The sequence below is a fragment of the Styela clava genome, chromosome 11 (genome assembly GCF_964204865.1).
Source record: "Styela clava chromosome 11, kaStyClav1.hap1.2, whole genome shotgun sequence".
Taxonomy (NCBI): Eukaryota; Metazoa; Chordata; class Ascidiacea; order Stolidobranchia; family Styelidae; genus Styela; species Styela clava.
The window spans coordinates 16,344,182-16,364,673 of NC_135260.1; the positions used below are offsets into that span (position 1 = coordinate 16,344,182).

Sequence of the window (20,492 nt, forward strand, 5' to 3'; positions counted from 1 at the left end):
TCAATATAGATATCAAATAGAATATTCATTCTTTTTGCAGCTGCGAAAGCCTGAATTACATCACTGCTTTAACGTCTATCGTCGATAATCATTTTTAACAATCGCGGTTTTTGACGGTTCTACAAGAAACATAATAAAACTAACATCAGCGTAGATCGAACCATTGTAGATTAGAACATATTCGTTAAAAACAGTTGAATAAAAATATTCGAATTTACTCACCCCTGGTTGTTCAGTTCGTATGTTAATATAATACCTAAAATGACTTGGCAAAATTATATGATATGCGGCGTTTCAGCAATGCGAAAAGAACAGCGTTTTTCTTTTCAAGTTGCAACCCGTAAAAAAGTTGCATATCTGACCTGCGACTAGCAAAAGGTTACTGATCCCTGATTTAAACAATCAAATGATACCTCAAATTTTATCATATTGCCTCAATTTCAAATTTATTAAATTGTAATGAAGATCAAAAAATTCATTGCAATTTTCCTGCAAACAAATTTCAGTGTGTTTGATTGATTCAAGACAAACACAATAATATAATTTGGCATCAAGTTTTTAGTTTCATCTGCATGACAGATTCACTGATAAATATTCTTACCTCAAGCTAGTTTGACTTTCCAGATCGTCCAAAGAAAAAGGCAAATTAAAGATGGCAGTCTTTATTTTATTTTTTTAGGTACAGACACTATTACTACAATCAACAAAAAGTTGTGAAAAACCAATGTTATTTATTTACAAATGGTAAAAATGGAATAATTAGCGATAGCAAATTTTATGAAATTCATTAATGCCGGCATTGGAATAGAGAATAACGAGTTGATATTTTATCCAAGGCCAAGCTCGGTTGAAAACATTTTTATACAGTTGCCTTGGAATGATAAATGTATTCAAACCTAACATTTGTCATTTACCCATGTGGAAAGTCGGGCATGCCTGAACAAATAGTGTAATGAAGATAAACAAAGCGGACAATCAGGTTTTGACAGCTGAAACATTTGAAAAAGCCCAGTATAAAAATCGGGAACATAGTTATTTAATCCTTTTTCTTCTTCCTACCAGAATTCGATATTCCAGTATCAAGTTTTCGCTTCTGGGAGCCCCCACCAACAGAAGAAGGGGTTGATGCTCTTGATCCTCCACCTGGTGTATTGGTGCCCCGTTGCCTCCCTTTCTTCCCAGATGACTTGTCTCTTTCTTCCAGTTCTTGGTTTTCTCTTTCTATTAATGTGATAAGGGTGTTACATCTTCGCTGAAGTTCTGTTGCCGTTCTGGACTTTATGAACCAATCGAATCTAAATTGGGGAGCATGTCGAACTGCCACGCGTAGTTCATCGTAAACATTCTCTCTGTCAAGTCCAAGTTTATGCAGCATGCAAATAAGGAATCTATCCTCTTCTTCCGTGTAATTCTTCCCCTTATTTGTTCCGTACTGGATACGAAGTTGGTGGAATGGGGCTCGATATCTTGCAATTTTTGCATCAAGAGCTTTTTTGACACTGATTTTCCGCTGAATGCGAGCTTCTCCTCTTTCAATCTGTGCCATTATTTTATCAATGTCAGTCAATTCGTTGCATCTCTCCCAAAATACTGCGGAATATTCTATAACTTCTTGTGGCGTCTTGCCTTCCACTTCTTTGGAGATACTTTCAATATCATCACGTCCATATTTTTCATTAGCTCTGATGAATTGATTGAAATCACGCTTTGTCCAGTTGGTGAATCCACATTGCAGAAGACTCTCTTTTTCAGCTAGTTCCTCCTCAGTGAGCGGCAATGCTTCATCAATCTGGCGTTGTTGATCTTTTTCAGCTTCAATATCTCCATCTGGATCTCTGGGTACTTTGTATCCAATAGAAGCACGATACTGTAAAATCTCAGCCTCAAGCAATTCAAATAATCGGGGAGGAAAAAACTGAAAATCTTGAACTGTAGGTTGCTTTGGAGGCCTTGGGGCTTTGGGTGCCTTCGGTTCACTTGTTCTCAGGGCTTCTCGGAAGTACTGATCAACGGCGTAGTTAGCCTTTCTCTCTCTTTTAGGTGGTTCAATCCAAGGCAGTAAGCCACCTTCTTTTGTTTTATCTTTCCAATCCTTGCCTTCAAATTGGTAAACAGAGTACGGGCTCTCCGTGTCATCCAACGTAAATTTACGAAGTCCGCTTTCGCCAAGATTTTTCAGTCGTTCTTCCATTTCTTCTGTTCTCTTTTCTCCTACAGCAATAATAGCATCGATATCAGCATCTGTGATTTCACTTTCTTTAGATGCAAAAACATGATTCGCTCCATGTCGAATCATGCTCAGCATCTCATCTTTGGCAAGTTTTTGACTCTGAGCTACCAGTCGACCCTGTTGGATAACAATATTGTCCAGATGCAATTTCATATCAGCTCGTTCAACAATTCTCTCTTCCACTGTATTTTCTGTAATCAATCTGAATACCATCACTTGCTTTTTCTGACCAATTCGATGTGCCCTGTCCATAGCTTGTAAATCGACTTGAGGATTCCAATCACTGTCATATAAAATTACTATATTTGCTGTTGCCAGATTTATACCCAAACCACCAGCACGAGTTGACAACATAAAAATAAATTTTTCACTACCAGGCATATTGTATTCATTGATTTGACGATGTCTATCCTCGTGGGGTGTTTGACCATCCAATCTACAGTAATTGTATCCCCTCCACATACAATAATCTTCTAGAATATCCAACATTCTCGTCATTTGACTGAAGATCAGCACACGATCTCCTTGCGCTTGAAATTTTGGAAGAAGTTTATCGAGAACATCCATTTTTCCACTATTGACTACAAGATGCGCATCTGTGGTATAAGGTGGTCCAGGTTCTGCCCCATCAAACAGATATGGATGATTGGTACATTTTCGCAACTGCATAAGAATATTTAAAAGTCTAACTCTATCCTTTTTGCCTGCGGCGTTGATGACATCAATATCTTTGACTAGAATTTTTGTATACCATTCTCTTTGCATTTTGCTCAAACCAATGTAAATCTTGGTTTCTTTTTTCGGCAGTAAGCTTTTTTCAACATCACTTTTCAATCTTCTTAAAAGAAAAGGTCTCAATACAGAATGCAAACGTGAAACCAACTTCTGGTCATCTAGCTTATTTGCAGAAAACCAGGAATCAAAATCTTCAGAAGAATTAAAAACATCTGGTAGTAGAAAGTTGAGTAAAGCCCATAATTCATGCAAATTATTTTGCAGTGGTGTACCGGTTAACAGAAGTCGATTTGTACTGCGAAATTGGCGAACAATGGTAGAGAGCTTTGACTGCTCATTCTTAATTCTATGTGCCTCATCAATAACAACATATCTCCAGTTGAATCGTTTAAAACAAGCCTTTTCACGAATTACAATTTCATATGATGTAATACAAACATCCCACTCTCCCGGCATCATAACATCACGAATGATCGCAGCTCTCTGATCTTTGTTTCCTGTTAAACATACCGTTTTGATTGATGGACACCAACGCTCAAATTCATTCACCCAGTTTTGAAGAGTAGATTTTGGTACAATCACCATATGGGGACCAGGAATATTTCTGTAATGCTTGAGATAGCCCAACAAGGAGATGGTTTGTAAAGTCTTTCCCAGACCCATTTCATCAGCGAGAATACCACTGATCCCATTTTCGTACAATGATATCATCCAGTTTAATCCTCTGACTTGATAATCTCTCATTTCACCATTTTGAATGTATTTAGGAGATTGTTCAAATCTTGTTATCGCTCCTTGTGTTTTTCTAGCATCGGAAAGTAGTTCCTCGTCCTCCTCTTGTTCTGTTCTACGATGACGATGATCAGTTGCATTTACACTAGTTGACGAACCTGACACAGACTCACGAGAAGTTAGTCTGGGTCGTCCACGAATTTTCAGAGGGCTCGTAGGTGATTTGGTCTTGACATTGGGATTCATGAAATGAGCAAAAATTTCTGTCTGCTGCAACAAAAAGTCAAACCGCTTTCCATGATCCTGAGCCATTTTGCTGGCATATGCAGAATCAGGTGGTGCCACGGGTTCTTCAGTTTCCTCTGCATCAGAATTTTCAGATATATCTGATTCATTGTTTGGTTTTGAAGCCATCTTTATCGATTTTCTTTTAAAAACAGCTTTATGATAATGTTTTTGATTCAAAATCTACAAAAATATCAGATTGAAAAATGTCGTTAAATGTTTTTGTCGGTGATAAATATGGGAGCAAAACTTCAATGAAGTGATAGGATTAGCCTGAACATTAAGAAATATTCCACTTCGTATTAGAAAAAGATAACCATGATAATGTAGAACTGATATCGATAAAACAGTCGCCATTATTTTATTGTATATATTATAATAGGCTATTACATTTACCGGTATATACAAAAAAGTTGGGTCTCCTTGAATACCACACAAAATAATTTTCACTTCTACTTTGGCAGAGTTAGACAGTGAATTAATGAAATGTTGAAAGGTTTTCTGCTTCAAGTTAAACACAGTTGAATTTTATTTAAGATTCTAAATGGCAAATTTATAAAAGTCAGCCAGTTATCATGATATTTTAAAATTTATGAAACAAACAAGAGAGTTAGGTATTCCGACAAGTTTGGAATCATAAAAAAACACCCATTGAGCAATTATTTCGAACACTAAAAATCTATTCCAACTCTTCTTCCCTGCACCTAAACTTTAAAATTACATGATTTTTCCAGGGATGTTCAAAACATATCAAATATTCGAAAAATTGGTTGATGGATTTGGTAGATTCTTGATTTTAGGTCCAATTTAGAATATATTTATTCGAAAATGTCTTTTCAAGCATTAGGATAGGATAAGATTTACATATTTATCACGGGGAAGAGAAAAGGCGATAAGACGGCCTAATCCTATGGCAAACCACGGCCTCTCGCCCGGTTACCTGGCCTGGCAAGTACGGGATTAGTTAGCCAGCTATTTGTTTTCGGAAGCATGGACTTAATTATTTTATAATAGACAAAAATTGATTCTGACAGAATAAAATAGAGCAGGGTGGTCCAATCCAAACCCAGGCCCGCAGCGTAATTATCTGTGGCCCGCGTCGCCTTTGCTGAAGGGTAATCAAAAAATCGTATTTGGTTTTGTTTCGTCATAAAAATAATCAGAAAATCTTTTCGATATCTTGCTACATCACTAAATTGACTAGTGTCACGACTAGCTGGAGCATCTAGCGAAGTGGAATATTGTGCTTGGGTATTCCAAATTGTTCATTGGCTTTATATCTTTTTGATTGGGAATATATTCCAACAGTTATGAACTTGTAATAAATAAATATCAATGTTACATGGCCTGAGAATATAATCCATACAGTGATTTTTTGCAACCAGCCTAAAGTATTACAGAAAAGTCAGAAAAATTGCATTTTCAAATTTTTAGGGATTTTGCTTTGAGAACCCTACCGATGTTCGAACGTACTTATAATTGCGGGAGCCCTTTCTTCGTTGTGAATAGTTTGAAATCTTATATTAAACATAGATATTTTGCATGTTTTAGCTTGATAAATGACAAATAATGACCAATTGTTAGCACAATAAAGTGTTTGTTGCCCTGTTTACCTATTTCTGACACTATTGTGGCCCGGGAACAATGCAAAAATAATTTTGTGGCCCACGAAGGCGACAACTTGGACCACCCTAAAATAGAGAAAACTGATTAAAACAATGCTTATCTCAATTATTCTGCATAAACAAATTAAAATTTTCATGAATTTACAATAGTGGAATAGTCTTGAAGCATTTCTCTTGTGAAACAGACCCATTTCAGAATATATTCAATAATTCATATTCAAAAATATTATTTAATAATCTGTTCGGAATACTTAATTATTCGATTTTGGCTATCCCTGAATTTTATCAATCCCAAAATATAAATAAACCCATTTACTGTTTTGTTGGTATAGCAGTATTGTATCACATTTGTGAAATAAAAAATGTGTTCCATTTGACTGCATTTTTTCATTTCTAGAATGATACAGCGACATTTCGTACAATTTTCAGATCTTTATTAATCACAGAAGTGCAGCTTAAATCTGCAATTTATAACACAAAACTTGATTAACTTTCTAATCAAGTTTTAAACATTTCACATCACATTCTGAAATTTTTGTTCAGTGTTAGACTAGACTATATACAGATATACCAGTATAAGCAGTAGCGAACTAATTTAAGCCAATTTTTTTTTTATACAATTATTTTTTGGAGTACATTTGCATGTATTGAGTTCCGATTAGTTGAAGAGGAATAAAACAGTTGTATAAACAATTTATTTTACATAGGCTATGATAGGCTATCCAATGTCAGAATGTTGATAATCCAGTATTCGTCATAGCCTATATCCTTTTGTATTGAACATTGTCGACATTCAATCAGAAGCATATCATTATAATGTACATATACGGTACAATTATTTATTTTATATTAGCATGAAAAAAGAGAAGATTTCAAAAAATTGGACAGAAAATTCGAAAACCCATCATGCTACTACAGTACTAGGATTTTCCTTTTCGCTGTCTACGTTATGCAAACATGTAGGCTACGGTATATGGACAAACCCAAATAAAGACAATCTAACTTCCTTTACTTTCAACTCATTATCGATTTTTGTAGCAAATCATCCAAAATTTAATCAAGTGTTATTCTTTGCCTATCAAAATTAGTCATTAATTTGGAATTAATCGGAAATTAATTTGGAATGTTCCCGGTACGCTTTCAACATACAACGTTGCGGAAAGCGCGGCATGAGTAGTCCGAAATAGATTAGATCACTGACGCCACCGTGTGGCTATCCGTTTGCCGCGAAAGCCCTATGGAGATTTCCCCAACCTTTGACCCCCGGAAAATTCTTCCTATACTTTACCGTTGCAACATTTTCGGGGCTATATCAAAAGTGCTTTTGCGAGTAGGCGCCTGTAAAATCGGGTACGTCTTTTAAACCATCATTATGATTCATTGCATACGACAATCTGTTTTTTAAGAGTACCGGTAAAGAATTTCAGACTAGTCTATCATAGCTATTTCTACACTAATTTTTATTACTGCAATTAAATTAAAACTCCTAGAAAGACAGAGTAATCATTGAATTATCTGATTTTTATTTAAGTTTCCGAAACACAACTGAAAACTAACGAATAGAGTTCAAAAACGCGAAAACGAGGTAATGTTTACAACCACGCTTGAAAATCTGTCTGAGCGAGAAAAGTGTCTGAGCGGATGCGAAAAGGGGGCATTGTTACGTCACTTTTTACATCTTACTGATTGGCCAATGTCACGAAGTAAACAAGGAAGTCGATGCTCGGGGAAAGGTCCATTGTGTCAGCAACACCATATTTTCTTATAGATAAGATAGCAGACAGCGCAATGAGCATAATTGGATATAAAATGCTGATAACGTGGAAAATCCGAAAAACTAACCTGTTTTTTTATTGTTGTGTTGATTGAATACAATTTGGAAAACATAAATTAAGTCGAGGACGTCAGTTAGACGAAAAATGTGTAATAGGAATATATAAATCGAATGGATGTTACCCCAAGCATCGACTCAGTTTACTTCGTGACATTGGCCAATCAGCAATATGCAAAAGTGACGTAACAACGTATCCGCTCAAACACTTTTCCCACTTTGACAGATTTTCAAGCGTGGTCGTAAACAATGCCTCGTTTTCGCATTTTTGAATTCTATTCGTTAGTTTTCAGTAGTCGTTGGTTTTCAGTAGTGTTTTGGACATTTAAATATAAATCAAATAATTCAATAATCAATTTATCTTCCCAGAAGTTTCATTTTAATTGCAGTAATCGAAAGCTAATATAGGAATAGCTGTGATAGACTAGGCTAAAAAAAAATTCCGTTACTTTTGAAAATTAGATTGTTGAATGCTCTAAATCAGAATGATGGTTTGAAACAAATGCCCCCATTTTACAGGAACCAACTCGCAAAACTATTCTTGAAAAAGGCACCGAAAATGTTACAATGGTAAAGTACAGGAAAAATTTCCCGGGGGTCATAGGTCAGGGGAAAGTCCATTGGAAGAGTCTGAGAGGAAAGTTTGTTGGAAAATATAAATCGAATCCAAGGAGTCGGTCGAGAAAAATGTCAGATTGATTTTGGATAAGCACGGCAGTCACAATTATAGAGTTGTTAACTAGCATGGATCTGCAAAGAGGAGATAGGCAAAGCAATGCCGAAAATTCAAGAGAAAAAATTTATGATATTATACAGACTCTTTAAGAAATAAGGCATACATAAAGATAACGAACAAGTTCCAACCAATTTGCTACTATTTCATTTCATCGTTCATTCTGGACGGAAGAGCAACCCATATCCATATAAAGAACATTTGTATCAAACATAAAAAAATTGAAAATGATGTGAATAAATAGAGATTGAAAACAGTGTTGGTCCCAAACTAGAATACTCAGGGATATGGTGAATATCAAGTGAGGAATAGCAATATGTACTAATTTGAACATATTGCTATCTATCAGATTCAGATTCAGATAATTTATTTCTATCATGCAAGAATTAACACAAAATTTAAAGCACGAAAAATTGACAAACGTGTATAATGACAATCGTAAACAAGTGAGAGATTCATAGCAATAGATAAGAAGTCGCGAAAGACTGTGACAGTCATCGAGTCAGCGACACCTGTGGGCTGGAGATTTAGAGGGAATGACAAAAAAAAATTATACAAATTTAATCAATCATAATTGACAGAGAAACAAAATCACAAAATACCACCAGAGTATCTATCTATCAGTCGAATAATGAGGGCGAGGAGTGATATGCTACCTTCCCGATTCCCCGATGCCATAATACCACTGATTATAGATTAAGGCAGCAATACCCGAAGCAAGCGATGACATACAAGGAGTGCGTACAAATTCGATAAGCTGACATTAAGGATCATGTTATAACTTTAGTATTTATTCGTTTTAGATGGAAAATTACTAGCTTCGTTTTCAATAAATTAATCTATTTCCGAGGATCTAGTGAATCGTCTTCCGGGCCTAGGGATTGTAGTTGGTATAAAAATTTAACGTAGTTTTCTTTTTCGTTGAATGGAAAAATTATAGCATGGAATTTTAGCAATTATATTTGACCATGGATTGTATATTTATCAAAGCAAAAAATCAATATGACTCAAAACGCTTTTATATTAGTGTCATATTCGTGGTGATTGTTTTAAAAGTTCGTTGCATGAAAATTTCCGCAACGTGGTATGTTAATATTTGAAACCCATCATTTTGAATGATTCGTATGCGCCCTTGTGTACCGTTATACAGCTTCAGGAAACCACGCCACTAAATGGAATACCCTTATAAAATATTTTCTCATTGACATAACCGTTTTTCAGTGATTAATAAGCATCGAGTGCCATAAATCGCCTCAGTCTTGATATAAATGCTGCATGTATGAAGATCAAAACTACACAATACCAACCAAGGATTATAAATCACGAGGAAAGAGGAATCAGCGAGTTTCTCATTGATCAAGATCTTGAATAGAAAATCCAGGACCCACAGTTTCTTTTTTCGTAATAAAAATTTATAAATGTTGACCGTCGCGTTTCGGGCAGAGGAGCAGTAATTAATGATTGATTGCCCCCTATTTTAAGAAAGGTTCGCCTTTTAATGGACGTTTCCCTGACCCTTGACCCCCAAAAGATTCTTTTTATACTTGCCCACAGCATGTTCAAAACTATCATTTTTATACAAAACAATAAAAAAACGTGTCGCTTTTAGGCTATGATAGCTCATTTTAGTCTATTGCAGCGTTTGCGCTATCAATTTTGATTATTGTAACTAAACTAAATATCCCTGGATGACATACCGGTACTGGCAAGTAAGTTGTTTGATTTACGACTATTCTTTGAAAACCCAACTAAAAATAACGAATAAAACGCAAAACTACCAAAAGAAGGCAATGTTTACAACTACGCTTGAATAATGTCTGAGCGGCGGCATGAATTCTAAATGCTACGTCATTGTTAACTTATTGCGGATTAGTAATTGTTACGGAAATAAACAAGGAAATCGATGCTTGAGGGAAACTTCATACCATTGAGGTGTATGGACCTTTCCCCGAGCATCGACTTCCTTGTTTACCTCGTGACATTGGCCAATCAGCAAGATGCAAAAAGTGACGTAACAATGCTTCCTTTTCGCATCCGCTCAAATACTTTTCTCACTCAGACATATTTTCGAACGTGGTCGTAAACATTACCTCGTTTTCGCGTTTTCGAAATCTATTCGTTAGTTTTCAGTTGTGTTTCGGAAACTTAAATATAATTTAGATAATTCAATGATCACTCTGTCTTCCTAGGAATTTTAATTTAATTGCAGTGATAAAAAAATCAGTGTAGAAATAGCTATGATAGACTAGGCTAAAATTCTTCACCGTACTTTTAAAAAACAGATTGTTGTATGCGATGACTCATAATGATGGTTTGCAACACATATCCCATTTCACAGGCGCGAACTCGTAAAAGCACTCTTAAAATAGCCCCGAACATTTTGCAATGGTAAACTATAGGAAGAATTTTTCGGAGGTCAAAGGTCGGGGAAAGGACCATATAACCCACAGAGATATATAAATATAGAGTGTGCTTCTCTCTCGTTTTCGCGGGGTCATATGAAGCCTCTCTCGTTTTGACGATATGCTTCCAACTTTTCCGATGCGCGCAATGCATTTCTTATGGGATTTGACAGGAATTAATTATTTGCGTCGATTTTTTTTGCATATTCGCAAGTTCTTGATTCGTTTCTCATTATATATCAAACGCTAATCCTACCCCAGCCCACCATACGGTCTAATTTTGGCAGGTATATGAATATGCGTAAGTCTCGGTTAATAATATGGCCAACATATCAGTCGAAAGCGAACAAAAACGACCACAGAACATTAGCCAAGATGGCTTATTGGAATCGATTCCCTATTTGCCCATATCTGGCCGTATTTTATCGCCGTGAGTACTTTGCGTAGCCTGGCGCTGTAGTGGCCTACCCGCTATTGGGCGGGAACGAAAAAAAAGCTTAATTTTTATTTCTAAAACATGGCCCTAGCCTTATTCACTGGATCGACTCAGCAGCCAGAATAAAACGGTAGTTGTGCGAATCATGTTATGATGAAATTTTGAGGTTGTAATTTTTAGAAAATGTTATTTGACACACAAACCAAAACTTATACTCAATATATTGAAAGTAATATTTGTATGTAGATTTTCCGAAAAAAATACAATATATCATTAATCTATACTATAGACATCTAAATTGAAAAGCTTTCAAATGATTTGGTTACATACTTGATCTTCAGACTTGATAGGCCTCCATCTCACTCAGTGATGAAAAGCTGGTACTTGACGAATTTCTTTTGCTACAATGATAAATTGTCCTGTCAACTTTCAAGCAGTGTTTTAAAAAGCTGAAAATCAATATATATGTCATGATTTTGTGCAAGCCAATTCTAAATTTGAGTTAAACTAAATTTCGTTGAGCCAACTATGTCATTAGGTAGTTAATTCAGACAAATGTTATTTGACAGAGACACTGCAAAGCAAAAAATAGACGTTAGTTTCAATAAAATACGTAACGGGTAAATTTCGACATTAGATTTCATAAAAGCCAAACTTTCCTCCGATTTTTTTTTAAATACACAAAACTAAGAAAATTTAGACGAATAAAATTTATTCAGCGATTGCCATTAAATTTCAAATATTATAGATTAACATAGAAATTGCTTTTCATCGACCTTACAGTTACAGGTATATGTAATCATTCAATTTCATAAATACAGCTCCATATTTTATAACATACCAGGTGTAGTTTTCAAACTGCACGAGTTGCAAATATTAGAATAAAAGTAAAACACCCAATGAACTTTTCGGACTTCTGCTTTAAAACACAATTATTAAAACATGTACAGAATCTAAATCTTAAATTTCGATATGCACAGGATCAAATATACAGCGTAACAATGTTGGCTTGCATCGAACTATTTAGCCTTTTAAACGTGAACGTGGGTCTTACTTTTTTGGAATTTTGATTCGAAAGACAATTATTAAAACTTGTGAAAATATAAATCTTACAATTTTGAGGGAAAACACACGATCAAATAAGTGGCAATGCCGACTTTGATCGCAAGACCCGAGACGCGGTGCGCTTGCATCTAATTGTTTAGCATTCTAAACGAAAACAGTGGTGTACAGGAATAAAATAGGCGTCGGAAGTCAAATCTTCTGCCAACGCTCCCGCCACGTTTTAAAATGACATATTATTAATAATCCATTTGGGGTTAGGAATGATTTAAAATTGAATTCCCAGCGCAATCTGCATTGCTAACTTAAACTGGATAATTATTAATTCTCTTATTTTGAACGTTGATAGCGTCTTTGTACAAAGATCCAATCTATACAAGGCGATCCGGTAGTATTCGTACCAAGATGGTGCACAACCTGAACCCTAACCAGGTACACATACTGTGTTCAGGATGTGCGCCATCTTGGTACGAATACTCTGGGAGCACCCTATACACAATAAAATATGAAAGGGAAAAGGCTACGGCGAATCTCTAATAAACCATTGATTTTGCGCTACATTTGCGAAAGTTTTGAAAGTTATGCTTTACATTCATGTAAATCTTGTCCTGTTGAATGCAGCTTACGTAGCGACGTAGATCAGTATATTACGTTTAAGTTTCTTAATATGATAAGTCTATGTATTGTCATATAGCTTTTAAGTTCAACCAGTTTTGAGGAAACGATGGAACCCGTTCGATACAAAAGAGAATCACCCACCAATCTAGACTTCTGTATTTGGTTAATAATTCCAATTCGTATAGGCCCGAAAACCTCTAATTTACCACTTATACAATAGAAAAATGAAAGCAATGGAATATCAATGAAAACAATAGGTTTAAAGAACATTTAGCTCACCTGAATATTGTTTCAAACTCGCTGTCATAACCCAACAGTCAGCTTGTCCATACATTCTACACAAAATCAAACCTTATCCTACGACGAACATTTGTGACTGCGATGTCGCTTGTGGCTTCCCGCGCACAAATATTTGACGAAAAAAGCTAACTGATTGTTGTAATCAAATATTTTTAACTGATTACTTTAATTACTCCAGGTTGCCGTTACGGTCCGATCACGCTTCTAACGCGTGATCTCAAAGTTGCAGAATGAAGATGACGGTTGGGATTTGCTTCATACATTTTCTGATCGCATAATACCTAGTTCATAGTATTTTTGGGGGTGTTTATCTCGGTGACCGTACATTTGAACCCACGTATATTTGAACCCACGTACATTTGAACCATGTACAAATATCCGTAAAACAACTAAATTTCCATAAGTGCAATAGTACGCAGGTGCAATTGTCGTGGGTTCAGACGTACGTGGTTCAAATGTACGTGGGTTCAAATGTACACGGGTTCAAATGTAATGGAACCGTTTATCTCAGATCTCACATTTTTACATCAGTGACGGGAGCTTAGTACAAAGAATCCAGCATTTCCATTATATTTGTCTGTTTTGTTTTTCGAGTAAACGCGCACGTGGATGTCATCAAAAATGTAACCTTCCCTCCACTCCATGAAAGAATAACGGCGTGTTTAGCGTTATATCAATGCATTCTCTAAATTAACGTACAAATCTTAGCTCATTGACTTTCGCAGTCAAGAATGTTTTCATACAATAACGTGACGGCGATGTCCTTAAAAGTGGAGTCACAATGGGACGTTGTTTCGATGCCTACTGCAGGGCTACTCAACTATTTTTATCGAAGGTCCGCAAATAAAACTTCAAAATTATTTGGGTCCGGTCTTTCCAGAAATGATATTTCGGCCTCCTTAAACGGGCACTTCCTCGACCGACTAATGGTTAGTAGCAAATTAAAATTGTTTATTATGGTGTTATAGTTCTTTTCGTATATATTCAAAACTATGAAAGTCATTGTATAATAGGAAATTCAAAAACTGGGGCTAATGATCCAAAATAAATAATTAGGTGCGGTCCTGGCCTACAGTAAAGGTAATTTCTCCGCCCAAACCAAACGGCAGAGATATAACATCAGCAACAGCATTAACCACGGTTCTATGTGAAGTAAATACGACAATTGACTGCTCAAGACAAGTGCATACCGACGACAACGACTGATTCACATATTTGGTGTTATGAAGCTCGTGAAGAGGTAGACTGCTATTTACGGAGCCCCACAATAAGAACGTAACAAAAACAAATTGTTACTTACAGATTAATATTAATGAGTGATTTGAAAATACGCTATTCAATAACTCGGATGTATTTGCTTCTTCTTTAATTTTATTAATGTCATTTTGAGTAAACGAATAGTTCGCGGAGACTCTATAGTTCTGTATGAAGCACTTTGAGTCTGTCTCTACAGTAGACCTCTTGGTAAAAAGCGATCATGATACAGGTATGTACGGCCATAAAGAACAATCCTGAGATTTCGTCATCCAGCGTAAGGGTATAGACGTATATTAATGTGTTTAGTATCTATGTCAGCCAGTGCACTGCAGTTGACTACGTTCGCGTTGAGTGGCGCATCGTACTAAGCCTTAGGACTACGCTTGATTTCTAACCTAAGATTACCCCGCTTAGATTCGCAGGTTCAAATCCAGTAGGGGATAATTTAGTACCAGAGGATTGCTGGCGGCTTACTCCCACTATCCCTACCCTAAGCTAGCGCTTCCCAAACTTTTTTCGCCCCGGAATATTAATAGTTTTTATGATGTAATTTAAGTTTTTTCTCTACTTTCGCTTGAGGCACATAATATGCAGCACCTACGCCAAATGGATTTTTCGAACCGTCAGTAAATACTTGTACATAGTCTCGATAGTTTTTCGTGTATATGGTCAAGAAATGACGTTTGAAGTATTGTTGGTGAACATGTTGTACCATAAATCGTTAACGTTGTATCAATTTGCGGTGGCTTTAAGGAATCTTGAAATTGACAACTTTTGCAACAAAGAAGTTGGTAAAAAAGCTGTTGGTTGTTTTCATAATAAACGTTGCAAATGACGGTTTGTAAGAAAAATATTCTTCCCACGACTGTTTGAATAATTGTGCTGTAATTTCGCTGTCACGAGGAATCATTCTGCATTTGTAATGTAGACATTTTCTATAATGTATAATATGTAAAGGCATTTCGTTACATTGGGATTGTAACGCTATAATAGGAGTACTTTTTAATGCAACCAAACATTGTGATTGGATTACAGCCATTTTCCGCAATATAGTCGTTGTTCTTATTGTTCCTGTTCTTTGACACGTTTTTAAAAATTCCAATTGCTTTGAAATTTTCAGTAGTTAAAGATGGAATTTTTTTCTAGAAGGCTATTACTTTTATTAGTTTCAAATATTTCTGTGAGCTTTATGAGATTCGTTTTTATTTTGAGCTATGACGTCATCAGAATTTGCCACCATATGGCGATTCCGCAAACATTTCAACGATATATTGGTCAGCAAAGTCGGGAGTTTCTTAATAAGGTAGACCAGGGTGGTCCAAACTCTGTCATGCTGATACATTCCGTGCGGCTCACAGAACAATTTTAGCGTATATTTGTATGTAATGGAGTAACGTTTTTTTTTAGATATTCCAACTGGGGTTGGGATCCCGAAATTCAAACCCTTTTTCTAACGCTTTGTGCCAAAACACTCCTCTGTTTACAAGCATCGGCCATGTGACAGTAGTGACGAAACGCAGAGCCGACTTAACGCCGCGTAATCCAGTTTTTTAGCTAGGTCCAGAAAACAAACTTAGACTGACTTGGTTGGTATTTGACGATGTCACTAAGCTTGCTCACGCTGCAAGTTTCTAAATTACTCAATATATATAACAATTCGTAATAAAATGAGTGTCGCAAGAAAGGTGACATGAGAGAACACGGCGGAAATGTATTTCCTTGCCCATCACGCAGTGTTTGATTTCAAGTAATATCTGTCACGAAAGAATATAATTTGAAGCGACATTAAACGCGAGATGCGCAAAATACAACGGTAATTCTCGGAAATTAACTTTAAAATATCTGAAGGCTTTATATATCTTCTTTAAACGAACGCCAACCATGCAACCTAATAATAGTCTGATTAGAAGATCTCGTTGTTTAATAAATTTAAAGTAAGTAAACTCGCGATATTTTGATCACTTTTGGTTTTCTCCGACTTGCGGCCCGCGAGACCTCGTCAAAAGTTTTTGCGGTCCTTCAACCTAGCAACCTTGAACCACTCTGAGGTAGACTACTAGGTACCGGTAAAATTTCAAACTACAGTTGTGACTTGTATCCTTTGGCATTTCGATTCACGTTGAGACTGGAGGCATGAATCTTTATTGTCACACTCCCTCAGGATTAGAGCTCAACCGATATATCGGCCCGATATTGCGTGTTTGCATATATATAATATCGGCAGTAAACGGCCAATATATATATCGGCTATATATAATAGTTAAAAAACCTGAAAAGGTTCGTAAAGTTCGTTTTATTTACTGTTGGTTGTGATTATTTTTAATGGATAATACACTTATGTGGTTTATTGTTTTTATAATTAAATTACACATGAGGGGGCACCAAAGTCTTCAGTGCTTAGGGCACCAAAGAGGCTTAATCCGCCCCTGCCTACCCGAGATATACCTAAAACATACCGGTAGTCCTAAAGGGCGCTTCAGAAGTGTGTGTACCAATATTGAGGTAAATAATATTGTTCGCCCTACTTTACATCAAGTTGTGTAAAAGGACTGAAGGGTATATTCACTTGGGTAACACACACAGTACCCGAACTCGTAATAGAACCAAAATAAGAAAAGTCAGAACAAAGTTATGGCCTAACGCCAACCTGGTACACAGTCTACGGCAGTATCAACTAAATTTCTCTTCGTCCTATACTGAAGACTCAGGTGAAATTTTCCCCGTGGAGGTTATTGCATTTTTGGGATACCAGGCAAAAACAATTGTTTCCACTTATATCTATTGTGCAATCGCCTGAACAACCAATTTTTTTCAAAAACGAGATCCACATCAGGCTCCAAAAATACTCGAATACAATTGTATCTGGTATGTTAGTCGTTGCCGAATACCCACAAAGTGTCGCATATACATCCATATGCAGCGCACTGGGTAGTAAAATAGACGAAAACTGGCCAAAACCATGAAAACGAACGCCAACCATGCAACCTAATAATAGTCTGATTAGAAGATCTCGTTGTTTAATAAATTTAAAGTAAGTAAACTCGCGATATTTTGATCACTTTTGGTTTTCTCCGACTTGCGGCCCGCGAGACCTCGTCAAAAGTTTTTGCGGTCCTTCAACCTAGCAACCTTGAACCACTCTGAGGTAGACTACTAGGTACCGGTAAAATTTCAAACTACAGTTGTGACTTGTATCCTTTGGCATTTCGATTCACGTTGAGACTGGAGGCATGAATCTTTATTGTCACACTCCCTCAGGATTAGAGCTCAACCGATATATCGGCCCGATATTGCGTGTTTGCATATATATAATATCGGCAGTAAACGGCCAATATATATATCGGCTATATATAATAGTTAAAAAACCTGAAAAGGTTCGTAAAGTTCGTTTTATTTACTGTTGGTTGTGATTATTTTTAATGGATAATACACTTATGTGGTTTATTGGACACGTAGTGGACATAACGATCGTTTCAATATTATGTTGTTGTTGTTCTTGTTCTTGTTATCCTTGTTGTTGTTCTTTGACACGTTTTTAAAAAGTCGCTTTTCTCTTCGAATACTGGACCAATTGCTTTGAAATTTTCAGTGGTTGAAGATAAAATTTTTCTCCAGAAGGCTATTACTTTTTTTTTCGCTATGACGTCATCAAAATTATTGCCATTGGGTGGCGCTACGTGTCCATATATTTGAGCATAGCTCTCTTGTTGTTTTTATAATTAAATTACACATGAGGGGGCACCAAAGTCTTCAGTGCTTAGGGCACCAAAGAGGCTTAATCCGCCCCTGCCTACCCGAGATATACCTAAAACATACCGGTAGTCCTAAAGGGCGCTCCAGAAGTGTGTGTACCAATATTGAGGTAAATAATATTGTTCGCCCTACTTTACATCAAGTTGTGTAAAAGGACTGAAGGGTATATTCACTTGGGTAACACACACAGTACCCGAACTCCTAATAGAACCAAAATAAGAAAAGTCAGAACAAAGTTATGGCCTAACGCCAACCTGGTACACAGACTACGGCAGTATCAACTAAATTTCTCTTCGTCCTATACTGAAGACTCAGGTGAAATTTTCCCCGTGGAGGTTATTGCATTTTTGGGATACCAGGCAAAAACAATTGTTTCCACTTATATCTATTGTGCAATCGCCTGAACAACCAATTTTTTTCAAAAACGAGATCCACATCAGGCTCCAAAAATACTCGAATACAATTGTATCTGGTATGTTAGTCGTTGCCGAATACCCACAAAGTGTCGCATATACATCCATATGCGGCGCACTGGGTAGTAAAATAGACGAAAACTGGCCAAAACCATATGCAACACGAAGAAACTTTGGAAGCATTAATGCCAAGATGGCGGCGATCAAATGATCCCGCGGCGAGACGCAACGAGAGAGCAAAACGAGAGAGAAGATCGTTCCATATATTTTCAGTTCAGTGATATAGGCCGCGAGCCGAGGCCCTGAAAAACGCCTAGAAAGTGATTTTCGTAGCGCACATCAGGTAACTACCTGAAAATGATTTTAAAATGTTCCTTAAAAATTCAGTAACAAATATTGCCTTGTTCCCACTTCCAAAAGTTGCACGTTTTACGGAAAAGACGCTTTTACTACAAGAAATATGTGCTACGACCTGTCCTATATTCTCTACATTTTCGGCAATGAACAATGACTTCTGCATGACGTAACAATTGAATCGAATTAGCTGTTAGCGAGCGGATGAATATTAGTCATTACTGCTCGACCTTGCGTTGAGTTGGGCAGCCTTTCCATAGCCCTGTTTAGTTATTATTAGTTAAGTTATGCTAAGACGTTGTTGAAAAATGTATAAGTAAGTTTTTAAACACTTGTAGATCCTTACCACGGATATGGGCCGTGAGACGAAGCCTTGAAAACGCCCAGAAAATGAGTTTCGTAGCGCACATCTGATAACTAAATAAATTCTTCAGTTTTGTGTGAAAATGAACATACTGAACGCTTTACAGCTTGTTCCACAATCCGATGCGAAATTGAATATAAGAGGTTCCCGGAAATTCAATAACCATAAGTTCACAACACATACATAAGAACTATGCAATTCGAGAGCCCTACAGCACACTAACACAAAAGTATTCCTGTAATGTTCTGCCTGACCAAAATCGGACTTCCTCAGTCAATCATAATTTATTAGGTAGATTACGAAAAATATGGCATACATGTAACCAACAACAAAAAATATTTTAATTGTGTGGCAGGAGTGGCGAGTGGCCTCGGAAGCAGCGACACCAACAACGCTGATTCACATTAGCGAATAAATTTTATGTAATAACTACAAGCAATTTACAACAAGAACAGCATAAAAAGCTACATCCATTTTATAGAAGCTATCAAACGTATTTATTTTTAAGAAATGAAGTCACAAATTAACATCGTGAGCATGAAAACACAAATAAATCAGTTATTTCTCACCTAGAAATTTACCGGAAAAGTCAAGAAAATTAAATGAATGAACAATATGTACATAACATAGTGAACAGAAATATTACAATTAGTCTTTTTTCAGTTTGTGTGGTTATGTATTTGAAAAAAGGCAATATTATTTCTAGAAACAGGACTACGACACTAACAAATGTTCGAAAAAAAATTAAAATAAATGATACTTATTAAATCAACTGCAATATCTAATTCACTTTCTTCTCAATTGTTTTCGAAATCCACTATCTCGAAAATCGACTTTTCCTCTATAAGTGTAATGTGATTTTGCAGTCAATACAAAACAAAAATTTGTGCAATTTAAGTTGATTTTGGCCCACTTGCATAAATTATTTTGACTATTTTTCTTACACTTGCAGTTTGCCAACTCAAGAACTGATTTGGGGGCCACATGCTTCTTCAGTGAATCATTGTTGGGTATAATCCTTATGTTTGCCAGTGTTAAATAGACGTGCCCTGATATCTTTTACATTCTTCATATCCTCTTCATATAGTGAACAAACAAATTCCACAGCTTTATTTATTAATGCCTCGTTAACCTCAAAAGATCTTCATAGTTGAGAAAAAATAATTGAAAACCTCAATGAAGTCTCCAACATGAGTTTGATGGGCAGTTCCAATTGCAGAAAAGTGCTAAAGTATTTCAATATGAATAGCCCATCTAAGCTGTTTGCAACTATTATGATTCTCATATACCTTTACGCTTCAAGACTTCTTATTTAATCCATTTTATAGCACTGATAGCAGCAGGGATTAGAGCCTGCGTTAG

General features: G+C 36.3%; 1 protein-coding gene across 1 annotated transcript; it reads right to left on the minus strand.

Moving 5' to 3' along the window:
• Nucleotides 1-646: 646 nt before the first annotated feature.
• LOC120347053 (SWI/SNF-related matrix-associated actin-dependent regulator of chromatin subfamily A member 5-like) lies at nucleotides 647-13,055 on the minus strand. The gene is made up of 3 exons (XM_078118176.1): nucleotides 12,969-13,055; nucleotides 11,340-11,458; nucleotides 647-4,165 (listed from the first exon to the last, which is right to left on the minus strand). The coding sequence occupies exon 3, from the start codon at nucleotides 4,109-4,111 to the stop codon at nucleotides 1,037-1,039; it is 3,075 nt and encodes a 1,024-aa protein (XP_077974302.1). The 5' UTR covers nucleotides 4,112-4,165; nucleotides 11,340-11,458; nucleotides 12,969-13,055; the 3' UTR covers nucleotides 647-1,036.
• Between the last annotated feature and the right edge of the window lie 7,437 nt (nucleotides 13,056-20,492).